At 51.6% G+C, this 12540-nt stretch overlaps 1 protein-coding gene across 1 annotated transcript in view; it reads left to right on the forward strand.

Annotated features, from left to right (window-relative positions):
- The window catches only part of COPA (coat protein complex I subunit alpha), a 48112-nt gene that overhangs the window by 19522 nt on the left and 16050 nt on the right, over positions 1–12540 (forward strand). Inside the window, exons 13-20 of the mRNA XM_077325714.1 lie at positions 1170–1245; positions 4872–4954; positions 6086–6225; positions 6818–6903; positions 8372–8510; positions 9623–9785; positions 10854–11000; positions 11952–12141. Coding sequence (XP_077181829.1) covers positions 1170–1245; positions 4872–4954; positions 6086–6225; positions 6818–6903; positions 8372–8510; positions 9623–9785; positions 10854–11000; positions 11952–12141 — 1024 coding nt within the window. The remainder of the gene's footprint in view (positions 1–1169; positions 1246–4871; positions 4955–6085; positions 6226–6817; positions 6904–8371; positions 8511–9622; positions 9786–10853; positions 11001–11951; positions 12142–12540) is intronic.

A 12540-nucleotide genomic window follows, 5' to 3' on the forward strand; every position in this document is an offset into this window, starting at 1 on the left:
AGGATACAAAACAACACCTCCCTAACACATGCCTCCCTGTCTGGTCTGTAGGGCTTATACCCAGGAATGAATATATCTCATTGATGTTCCCCATTTTGTCGTGCTTCTGAGTAGGCATGGACCACCCTCCCTGCACACATACACACGCACGCCCCACACACACACACACACACTCACCCTAAATGCATAGGCCTAAAGGTATTTGAACCATTTGTTCATTTCGGTTGCCCTTTTTTTTTCACCTTTCCCAACTCTGATTCTCTTTTTGAGATGTGGTGAGCAGAATGGTGCACAGTTCTACAAGTGGCTACTTCTAGTACCAATAAACAGCTCTCTCTAGTCCGACTTGGGAGGTGTACAAACATCTCTAATTTTTTTTTTTTAAAGGGGAGACAGACCCCATTCTCTGGTTCCTGGTGTCGTCGTCCCTGTTCAGGGGAATGTTTCTAAACAGGCCGGTGTGCGTGCAGGTGCCTGTGTCACACTTCCACTCCCGAAGCCACTTCTCAGGGAGTAAATGTTACCCGAGGTGTCCTTTGTAGCTGTTTGGTGTAGTGGTTAGGAGTGCGGACTTCTAATCTGGCATGCCGGGTTTGATTCTGTGCTCCCCCACATGCAACCAGCTGGGTGACCTTGGGCTCGCCACGGCACTGATAAAACTATTCTGACCAAGCAGTAATCTCAGGGCTCTCTCAGCCTCACCCACCCCACAGGGTGTCTGTTGTGGGGAGAGGAATGGGAAGGCGACTGTAAGCCGCTTTGAGCTTCCTTCGGGTAGGGAAAAGCGGCATATAAAAACCAAATCTTCCTCTTCTTCTTGTAATAAGGACAGCCAGTGAGCCATTTTAAGGTAAATGTGTGAATCCTCCTGGTGATTAAAGTCAGCATTGACAGTAAATAATAACGCCAAGGAACCGTAAGGGTCAGCTTACTAAGCAGGAGTACTACAAGAGCCCGTTTTTGTCCGGCATCTCAAGGACCTTCAGCAATATGCCATGGGGGTTGTGATTCTCAAGGGAGGGGGCGGTAGATTAGCGGGAAACAGAGGGTGGCTGAACCTTCTTCATTAAGCCGTGGACAGCCCGAAGCAAATGTCTGCTGTTGAAAGGAACCCAGGTCAAGAGACTTTGAGACAGGCGTGGTCTGACAAGGTTTCCCCCTCTTTGCAGAGAGCCAGCAACCTGGAGAACAGCACCTATGACCTCTACACCATCCCCAAGGACGCCGATTCCCAAAACCCCGATGGTAAGCTTCCCAAAGCAGCTGCATCTGTCTCTCCGCCTCTCCCCACCTCCCCCCTTCCATCCTTTGACTGCCGAGTTCTCCTCCCACCGATTCCCGCAGAGCCCTCGCGTGCGCCACGTGCCTTTGGCAGGTCTTCTGACTTGAAAAATTCATGTCAGTCCCCTCCTGGTTTTTATGGCTTCCAATATATATTTTATAAATCAGTGATTAGAAACTCGCCGGTCGGCCCCCCCTCGCCCAGCAGGCTGGCTCGCCTGTCGTCTACGGATCTCCCGTCCCGAGCAGAGCTGGAAGCTTCCGAAGCGACTGTAACCATGCCCAGCCTTCCTCCTCCTCCTCCTCCTCCATACTAGAGACTTCCTGCTCAAACTTGAGCCGTTCTGCAAATCAAAAACACATGGCTGGAATTCCAGTTTTCCAAGTGCCTCATTCCACTTGGGAGTGGGCATTCCAGCTGGGTCCCCTCTGCCTCCGACATCACGGCAACGTGATTGGTTGGTGGAGAATGTCTGGTAAGACGTGGGGTGGACTGGAGTCCCACATTGGCAGATTTATGGCCTTCTCCAGGCCCAGTGGGTTTTAGTTGGTGGGCTTCTGCCATAAAGGGGTTAGAGCAGGGGAGGAGCCATGCATTAAGCAGAGCATGCGATTGACATGTCGAAGATCTCAGCTTCATCCCCGGCATCTCCAGTCAAAGGCTCTCTGGGAGGAAATGACGGCAGGAAATCAGCCTTATACTGAATCAGAGAATCGGTCCATTGTGGTTACTACTTCTACACAGACTGGCTTTTGCTCTCCGGGGTCTCAAGTTTGATGTTTTTCTAGGGATCAGACCTGGGTCTGTTTTTGTGCCCAGCCAATGCTCTGCTGCTGAGAAATACCTCCTCTGCATTGACAAATACCTTTCTGTGACTCATTCTGGAGAGCTACTGCCCATCAGTGCTGATGTGCACAGAACAGTGGTATTAACAGGATATATGTAATTGGGAAATGGCCATCGTTCAGTGGCACACCACGTATTGCATGCCCCATCTCAGGTTTGATTCTCAACCTGTCTCCTGTTACAAGAGTAGCAAGGATGGGAAGCCCTATCCATAAGAGCCCCTGGTGGAATGGAATGGCCAGTATTGGACTAGGTGGAGTCCACTGTCTTGTGACTTTGCATTTGTGCTTTGGGCTTCCCTGCTTCTCCGACAGCCCCATGAGATCTCTGAAAAGCTGGTGCTGGGAATGATGGAGCCCTTGTTGCCAGACTACCCCAGGGCACTAGCCACAGTGAGGAGAGAGGAACTAGGCAACACAGCCCCTCTTCCTCGGGCAGAGTTTCTGTAAAGGTAAAGGTAAAGGTATCCCCTGTGCAAGCACCGAGTCATGTCTGACCCTTGGGGTGACGCCCTCTAGCGTTTTCATGGCAGACTCAATACGGGGTGGTTTGCCATTCCCTTCCCCAGTCATGACCGTTTACCCCCCAGCAGCAAGCTGGGTACTCATTTTACCGACCTCGGAAGGATGGAAGGCTGAGTCAACCTTGAGCCGGCTGCAGGGATCGAACTCCCAACCTCATGAGCAAAGCTTTCAGGCGGCTGCCTTACCACTCTGCGCCACAAGAGGCTCAAGAGTTTCTGAGGGGAAGGTTAATCAGTTCCCTCCGTTCTTGGCCTTTTGTCCATGAGGCTTCCAGGGGTCCTGGCATCGTCTTTTGATGAAAGACCCTGGTTCAGTCCCCGATCGCTCCCTTAGATCTCAGCGAGCAGGAGCAGGATCTCCCTCTGCTGGAGATTTTGGGGAGCCACTGCCCCATTGGAATAAGACAGGACCAAGCGAGACGTGCAGACAGTGCGGGTAATCCAAGCAGTCTTTCTACCTGTAATAGAGTGGAGAAGCACGGAGGTTGAATACGTTGTCTAGCCCGAGTGTTCTTGGATAGGGTGAGGTTTGTATCACGGACCTCCTAGTTGCTGTTGTCCCCTGAGGCCTGCCATAATAAGGAGCAATGGTTCCTTTGGTGAGGGTGTAGCTTACATGGTTGAGAGCCTTAAGATCTAGTCAGCAGAAACTGCTCAGGATCCTCGGCCCCAAAGTCATTATATTGGCCTCAGCACGAGCCTTTTTGGCCCTGGCTCCAGCCCGGTGGAATGTTTTACCAAGTGAGATCAGAGCCCTGCAGCACCTCTGACAGCTTGGTGTGGCGGTTAGGAGTGGCAGTCTCTAATCTGGAGGACCAGGTTTGATTCCCTGCTCCTCTAGATGCAGCCAGCCAGGTGACCTTGGGCTAGTCACAGTTCTCTCAGAGCTCAGTCAACCTCACCCAATTCACAAGGCATCTGTCGTGGGGAGAGGCCAGTATCTCATGATGTCATTGCCAAGCCTGTAGACCTGTTGGAAGATCTCAGTTTTGCAGAATTATGTCAGATCCTGAAGGGCCCTGATTTCTTCAGGTAAAGCATTCCACCAAGCTGGGGCCAAGGCCAGAAAGGCCCTGGCCCTATTCAAGGCCAGTTTTATCTCTCTGGGGCTGGGGACCCTAAGAAGATTTAAACTACCCGATCGTAACATTTGTTGGGGGGGGGGTGTATAGGGAAGGAGGCGGGGAAAGGGGAAGGATGAGCTAAGCTTTTCACTGTTTTGAAGAAGGGGGGGGGAGAACTGTGGTATTGTGGATGAGTGTCAGAGTGGCAATGTAACTGGAATGTAAAGGTAAAGGTATCCCCTGTGCAAGCACCGAGTCATGTCTGACCCTTGGGGTGATGCCCTCTAGCGTTTTCATGGCAGCCTCAATACGGGGTGGTTTGCCAGTGCCTTCCCCAGTCATTACCGTTTACCCCTCAGCAAGCTGGGTACTCATTTTACCAACCTCGGAAGGATGGAAGGCTGAGTCGACCTTGAGCCGGCTGCTGGGATCGAACTCCCAGCCTCATGGGCAAAGCTTCAGGCTGCATGTCTGCTGCCTTACCACTCTGCGCCACAAGAGGCTCTTAACTGGAATGTAAAAGGGAGCAAATTCTGCTGTAGGCTGGTCGGCATGGACGACCACCGCAGGACAGCACTCCTTAGAATAAGTTTCCTGTCGCTTTTCGTCTTAGTCTTGTAAACCCACGTCCGATCGCAGATGGTTCCGATGGGGGCGGGGGGGCAGTCCGGTCATCAGCATTCAAGGAAACTGCTGTGGCCTGGAGAAGCTCTGAAACCGTCTGTGCCTTGAAGAGGCGCCAGAACGACTCCCTGTGTTGCCGTTCTTTCTCAGCGGTGCCTCCCCGAGACCCGCAACATCGTGCCTGTAATGCGAGGCAACAGCTGTCGAAGAGCAGCGCCGGGGAGAGGCTCGCCTCGGAGACGGGGCCCTGGGCGCTCACTGGGCTTGGCTGCGAGGGCAACGCTCGTTAGCGTGACAAAGTGGCGTGTCATCCGGGACGGCCGTGCGCTCTTGCACAAGCCGGCAGCGACGCCGGTTCCCCAGGCAACCACTTGGCGGCTGCACTGGGCCACTTGGAGGATCCAGCAAGGGGGCCTGTATCTTTAATGTGCCGCCTTCGGTTAAAAGTGAATCAGCTGGCGGAGGAGGAAGCAGCTGATCCACAGAATTGGAGTTCAGCCTGCAGACTCTGGATTTGTTTTTGCCCCTCCAGCTCCTGAAGGGAAACGTTCCTCTGGGCTGACAGCCGTGTGGGTGGCTCGGAACCGCTTTGCCGTCTTGGACCGGATGCATTCGGTAAGATAGGAACAAAGCAAAGGGCTTCTTTCTCCACCCTGTGGGCATTGGGGACATTTCTCCCCAGTAGTATCCGCTTGTGCTACCCAGACCTTAGGTAGGGAGTAGGACCCAGCAGATCACGGCAACCCCAATGCAGTGTAGTGGTTAGGAGCTGCAGGCTCTAATCTGGGGTTGGGTCCTCCATGAAGCCTGTTGGGTGATCCTTGGGTCAGCCACCGTTCTCTCCACCCCACCTGCCTCACACAGGGCTTGTTGTGGGGAGAGGAAGGGGACTGCAAGCCCTTTTGAAACTCTTCAGGTAGACAAAAGTGGGGGTATAAGAACCAATTCTCCTTTCCCCCTGAGAGTTCCCTTTAGCATAAGGCGAATTCTCCTTGTGCCGGTGGGGGAAATGTTGCTGTTTTCAGAACAAATCCAGCCCTTAATTCTGCAGGACTGGGTTGGGGGAGGTGTTAAGCCATGCCTGAAAGTTGTGGGGAGCTCAAGTTCGGGGGATTTAAAGGATGGCTAAACTAGCCCTCCTTGTGAGATCCAAGGGTGGAAGGCCAAAGTGCATGAATAGAAACGATTATTGGCAGAATGGTTGCCTATAAACTGAGGCTACTGTGCTTTGGGCACATGATGAAAAGACGAGAGTTGCTGCAAAAAGCAGCCGTGCCAGGAAAAGTTGAGAGCAGCAGGCAAAGCAGAAGATCCAACAGGAGATAGATGGACTCAACAGAGTCAGCCGCAGCGCTCGGTTTGCAAGACCTGAGTGAGGCGAGTAACGAGAAGCTGTTTGGGAATTCATTGGTTCATAGGGTTGTGGTAAATCAGAAGCAGCGTGATTGCACAACGCACACACAAAATTATCAGCATAGCAAAGCACATAAATCTAGTGATGCTAACCAGTAGCTTAATTAGTTATGAATCCTATACCTGTATGCGTTATATCGTAAGGGCAGAAGGAAGGGAGCTGATCCCAGGGTAGGGATTCCCCGGTCCCCCTTCTCCTGCCATGGAGAGCTCACCTGAGCTGAAAAGCAAAGAACCTCATCCTTGCAATGTTTAAGATTTCTGTCATGCCTGTCTTGTGCTTCCCGTGGCCTGTCTCTTATGCCTTTCCCATCCCATCCACCGGAACGGCAGATTCTGATCAAGAACCTGAAAAACGAGATCACCAAGAAGGTCCAGGTCCCCAACTGCGACGAGATCTTCTACGCCGGCACTGGGAACCTGCTGCTGAGGGATGCAGATTCCATCACTCTCTTTGACGTGCAGCAGAAGCGGTAAGGCCCTGGGCTCACCTTCCCGGAGGCAGCCTCTGACTTGCCCAGCAGTCCTCCAAACCGATGCGTGCAGGATAGGTCCATCAGTGGCTGCTACCCACAGTGATTGAGGGGACTCTCTGCATTCAGAGGCAGTCAGCTTCCAAATCCCAGAGCCAGGAGGCAACCTCAGGGGAAGGCCTCGGCCTCTCTGCCCTGTTGCTGGCCCTCCAGAGGGACTGGCTGGCCACTGTGTGAGGCAGGAGGCTGGCCCAAGTGGACCACCTGTCTGATCCTGCAAGGCTTATCTGATGTTCTCCCTGGAAAGGTACTTTAGGTGCGAGATACTGAGAGAGACCTTTCTATATCCTGAAAACTAGACAATACTGAGCTTAGGAGGACCAAAGACCATACATGTTCTTGTATGAATCCTCTACCTCTGTCAAGGGAACAGGTTTGGGGCGAATTCCAAGCACTGGGCATCCTGCAGGCAGCAGATTGCAAGAGGGCCCCAGTTTGCTTCTAGGAGAGGGGAGAGGCAGAACCCCCCCCCCCTTAAGATACTGATATGCATCGAGAAAGACCTTCACAGGCTGATGCTTTCTTCTTGCAGGACTCTGTCCTCTGTAAAGATCTCCAAAGTGAAGTATGTCATTTGGTCGGCTGACATGTCACACGTGGCTCTCCTGGCCAAACACGGTAAGCCGGGAGAGGCTTTGTGCGTGTGTTGCCAGTTATCTCTGTGTTTTGATTTTTCCTCTTCCCCACTTTCCCTCATTCCCTTCCATATTTGTATGATGCTTCAGGTAATAATGACCTGTGGATTTTAGAAAGCATCCTGCACAGTTTGTGGGTACCAAGAGTGTACATGTTCTCGCCATCTGTTCAGAGGCACAGTGCTGTAGTTAAATGCTTAGAGCTGCAAGCCTCTTGGCAAGATTCATTCCAACCCTTTGATCTGAAGCTGCAAAGCAGAGCCCACGTTGAAGCATTAACGCCTGCCTTTCCCCACTTTCTAGGATGGGCAGTAAAGAGGAGGGAGGTTGGGGACACTCAGTTAACATTCAGGTGTTTATTTGCTAAACTCCCCTTCGGATGAATGGTTTCCACTCCTCCCCTCCTGCAGACACTCCTCGAAGCCATGTTTTGCACCGTCCCTCCCCTCCTGAAACAAAGCCCTGGGGTCGCTGGAAGGATGCTCTCCATCCCCCTTAACTTTCTGTTTCTCGACTCATGTTTTAAACTGTATGTTCCTTGGTGCTGGAGACTCAAGTACCACCTTCGGCCAGTTTTGCCAGGCGTGGTGGGATAGAAATCAGAGGAAAAAATTAAAATAAAGTGCCACGCACTAAAAATGAGGACAGACAAGAAAAGTGCTTCATGCACCTCCGTTAACTTGTGAGACTGGCCCTGCTGGGGGACGTCCTGATGGCACCTGGGCTTTTGGCCTCCCTGCAACACAGAGGGATGGACTGGATGGGCCTTGGGCCTGATCTGCCATGATCAGCCATTCACTTTGGAATGGGATTAAGGCAGAGTAGGGTGGCTAAATGGAGCCTGCCCGATCAGGGGCACTATACCTCTGAGCACCAGTTGCTGGATGACCATAAATTTGGGAGGCTTTGGATTCCATGTCCAGCTTGTAAGCTTCACAGGAAGTGTTTGTAAATTCTTGGAGATCTTGGGAGGGTGAGGAAGGGAGGGAGGGAATTCAGTGTACTGCTGCAGAATCTACCCTCCAAAGCAGCTGTTTTCTCCAAGGGAACGGAACTATGTAATTTTGGGAAATATCCAGGCCCCACCAGGAGGGGCCTGGAGGTTGGCAGCCCTCCTTACAGAGGTAACTGTTTGGCCGTTGTGAGAAGTGGGATGCTGGATCAGATAGGACGTTGCGATTTTCCTCTCTCGGTGGCCCTCCTCCTCTTTATTTCACTCGTGTTTCGTGTTCCTTCTGCGTTCTTTTCCTCCTCCAAACAACAAAGGGAACAACCTAGGAGGAAGCTTCCATCTTCGTGGGTTCTGTGCAGTCCCACATGGGTTCTGCGGAATCGCAGGCCCGCTTCGGAGATATAACCAGCCAACTTAAAGCTCCAAAGACTCCCAAGAGTGCTAGCCCCTCCCCTCACAGAGTGACTCCCCTGTGTCTCTCGCCTGCCCTTCTCTGCAGCCATCATGATCTGCAACAGGAAGCTGGACTCCCTTTGCAACATCCACGAGAACATCCGGGTGAAGAGTGGCGCCTGGGACGAGAGCGGGGTCTTCATCTACACGACCAGCAACCACATCAAATATGCCGTCACCACTGGGTGAGCAAGCCTGGCGGAAGGCGCGCGTCTGTGTAGGCTTCGAGCCAAAATGTGTCACACGCACAAAAAAAGCAGCATCTAACAGACTCCCAGATTTATTGTGGGCTCGAAGGCTGACTGTGCAATTCCAGAGGCATCTAACAAAGCCTCAGCTGTTGGGGATTTTCTTGCACAGTGCCCTCAAAACCCGTGATCCCTTTCCATGGGGTTTGTGGGACCACAAAGCCATTTGGTTTTGCCAAATTCCGGGTTCAGTTCATGGTTCAGCCACAAACCTCATTTTTTCCAGAGCCAGTTTGGTGTAGGGGTTAGGCGCGCAGACTTCTAATTTGGTGAGCCAGGGTTGATTCTGCACTCCCCCACATGCAGCCAGCTGGGTGACCTTGGGCTCACCGTGGCACTGATTAAGCTTTTCTGACCGAGCAGGAATATCAGGGCTCTCTCAGCCTCCTCCACCTCACAGGGTGTCTGTTGTGGGGAGAGGAAAGGGAAGGTGACTGTTAGCCACTTTGAGACTCCTTTGGGTAGAGAAAAGTGGCACATAAGAACCAACTCTTCTTCTTCAGTAATCTCAGGGCTCTCTCAGCCTCACCCACCTCACAGGGTGTCTGTTGTGGGGAGAGGAAAGGGAAGGTGACTGTCAGCCACTTTGAGACTCCTTCAGGTAGAGAAAAGTGGCATATAAGAACCAACTCTTCTTCTTCAGTAATCTCAGGGCTCTCTCAGCCTCACCCACCTCACAGGGTGTCTGTTGTGGGGAGAGGAAAGGGAAGGTGACTGTCAGCCACTTTGAGACTCCTTTGGGTAGAGAAAAGTGGCATATAAGAACCAGCTCTTCTTCTTCTCTTTAATCTCAGGGCTCTCTCAGCCTCACCCACCTCACAGGGTGTCTGTTGTGGGGAGAGGAAAGGGAAGGTGACTGTCAGCCGCTTTGAGACTCCTTCAGGTAGAGAAAAGTGGCATAGAAGAACCAGCTCTTCTTCCATTTGTGCCCATTCCTCTTCTTAGGCAAGAACAGTCTTGGGGTGTGAAGGGCCCACATTGCATGGCTCCTTCATCCCCAAAGGAAATCCAGGCCCATCCTTACCGACCCTTCCATATCCTCCATCTAGGGATCACGGGATCATCCGCACCCTGGACTTGCCGATCTACGTGACCCGAGTGAAGGGGAACAACGTCTACTGCCTGGACCGGGAGTGCCGGCCCCGCGTCCTGACCATCGACCCAACCGAATTCAAGTTCAAGCTGGCACTCATCAACCGGAAATACGACGAGGTGAGGCGGCAGCGCCGAAGGTTGTGCTTCTGTCACTCGTGTGCTGCCATGATTTGAAGCAGTGCAGGGAAACGAGAAGAGCTGGAGCCTCTCGCACTGCCCCGGCTTGAGTTTTCAGCCACTGGCTGCTTGCTCAGTACCTGCGAGGGATGGGAGCCATCTGCTGAGGGAAGGAGAAGACACCCCAGTCCCTTAAGAACTGCCACGCTGAATCAGAGTGAGTAGCCCGCTAGCCCTCAATAGGCTGTTTTAATAGAAGCCCCCAAGATTTAAAAAAAAATATCTATCCCTTCTTCCGAAGGCAGCAAGCTTCTACTCCTCATTTCTTTCTTATCCTTCACTTCTTTTCCATTTCACTTCTTCTCCTTCACTTCTTTTGCATTTCCTGGGAGAGAGGCCCATCACTCCTCGCCACATTTGGAGAAGAACTTTTTGTTTTGGGATTGTCTTTTTCATACGTAAGAGCCCAGATGAAGGAATAAATCTCATAGAATCATAGAGTTGGAAGGGGCCATACAGGCCGTCTAGTCCAACCCCCTGCTCAATGCAGGATCAGCCCTAAGCATCCTAAAGCAACATCTCCAGAACATCTCAGAAGAGCCCTGCTGGATCAGACCCGTGGCCCATCTATTTCAGCCTCCTGTTTTCCCACAGTGGCCAACGGGTTGCCCTGGAGGGCCACCAGATAGAGCCCTTCCCCGGATGCTGTCTTCTAGCATTGGTATTTAGACGCAGTTGCCTCTGAACATGGAGGTTCCCTTCACTCACCATGGCTAGTTGCCTGGATGGACATTAAGGGGTCATCTAGGAGCCGAACGTTCTGTGACCACCTGGTCTCCATAGCAGCCTGGATGATAGCAGCTGTCCCATGTCAGCCCACTTTTTCCGATCACCCCTCGCTTACAGAAATCCAGAGGCTCAGACCCGAACTGATGGGATGAGGTTAATTCAAAAGAATTTTCAGCTAAACATCCATAAGAAATTCCTGACAGAGCCATTCCTCTGTGGATCTACCCATCTGTGAATAATCCGTAACTGCATAGCGTTCTTCCCTTTTCCTCCTTCCAGGTCCTTCACATGGTCCGCAACGCCAAGCTGGTGGGCCAGTCCATCATCGCCTACCTCCAGAAGAAGGGCTACCCGGAGGTCGCACTGCATTTTGTGAAAGACGAGAAGACTCGCTTCAGCTTGGCTCTGGAATGTGGCAACATAGAGGTGAGCCGCTGAGCTCTGCGATGGGCCCTTCTCCCAAGGATGGCCTCACTGTAGAGCTGGGGAGCTAAGAAGATGCTGCAGATAGAGGCCCAGTTTTCACTGTTCTTCAGTTTTAAAGAAACCAGAAAACTTCCATCCAGTTTTCTCTGCGCAGCATACAATGGGGTGGGATCTGTTCCATGAATGCCGGCGTTCTCAGCCAGGGTTTCATGAAACCCTGGGGTTTCTTCACAGCCTGGAAGGGTTTCCTGAATGGGGAGTTAATTAAATTTATATATGTGTGTGTGTGTGTATAAAATTTATTTAACATTTATTGGGTGATATTGACCACCTATTGTTATGTTGACCTGCCCCCCCCCCAGTGGCCAGTGATGGGTCTGGAGTGGATGTGAAGGGGAGGGGCCCCAGGTGGGCACGTACACAGCTGTACTTCCCAACCATATTCTGCACGATGACACCACTTCTAGGGTTTCTCAAAGCCCGAAGAATATTTCAGGGGTTTCTCATCAGTAAAGACGTTGAGAATGGATGTGTTAATGGAACCAGTTTTCCCAACAGAAAAGCCACCTCTTATATCAGGAGGAAATCCCCTTTCTCTGGGGGAAGGCGCCACACCTAGTGAAATGGTAATGCGGAATCCATGCCAAGGAGGTGCTCATCTGAAATACTGGGAGGGTACCCAGGGTACGTGGGATGATAGATCCAAGAATCATAAGAACTTGCCTTGAATGGCCAGGAAATCGTCTGCCTTAGGTGGGCCACAGTTCCTTAGAAGAATCCATGTTTTTTTTACAAACAGGGAGATCCAAAATTCTTCTCTTCAACTCAAAGGACCTGAGCTCCAGGGCTCTGCTAAAATCCTTTCCCAACTCATTTGAGAGCCCATTGCCAATGAGAAGTGGCAGACTGATAGCCTAAGAGTCACCCAGTCTGTTCTCTCTGTCCTGTCAGATTGCGCTGGAGGCCGCCAAGGCCCTGGACGACAAGAACTGCTGGGAGAAGTTGGGAGAAGTGGCCTTGCTGCAGGGCAACCACCAGATTGTGGAGATGTGCTACCAGCGCACCAAGAACTTCGACAAGCTCTCCTTCCTGTACCTGATCACGGGCAACCTGGAGAAGCTACGCAAGATGATGAAGATAGGTAGGTCTCCCTGGCAGGTGGCTCAGCCAGCCTAAACAGAATTGCCATCGTATGGCAGAAGTCTTAGACTGTGATTTACATATGAATCTCACATCCCAGTGCCTGGGACACAGACTCTTGCAAAGGAAATTAAATTGTGAGAACACTTCCCTACCAACTTTGGTATCTGCTATTCAGTGTGTTAGGGGTGTGCATTTTGGCTAAATGAGCTGAAAAATACATGAAATATACGTTTTCTGTCTTTTTCTAGTATTAATTCAGCCAGATTTTTTTTTCCTGTCCAAAATGGCTGAGCCTAAAGAATCCCGAAAATGTTCAGAAGAGGGGACATGATTGCTCTAACTATGTGAAAGGAGGAGGGCATGGAACAGTTCTTGTCAGCAGGAAGCTTGCCGAGCC

Source organism: Paroedura picta, chromosome 1 (genome assembly GCF_049243985.1).
Source record: "Paroedura picta isolate Pp20150507F chromosome 1, Ppicta_v3.0, whole genome shotgun sequence".
NCBI classification, from domain to species: domain Eukaryota; kingdom Metazoa; phylum Chordata; class Lepidosauria; order Squamata; family Gekkonidae; genus Paroedura; species Paroedura picta.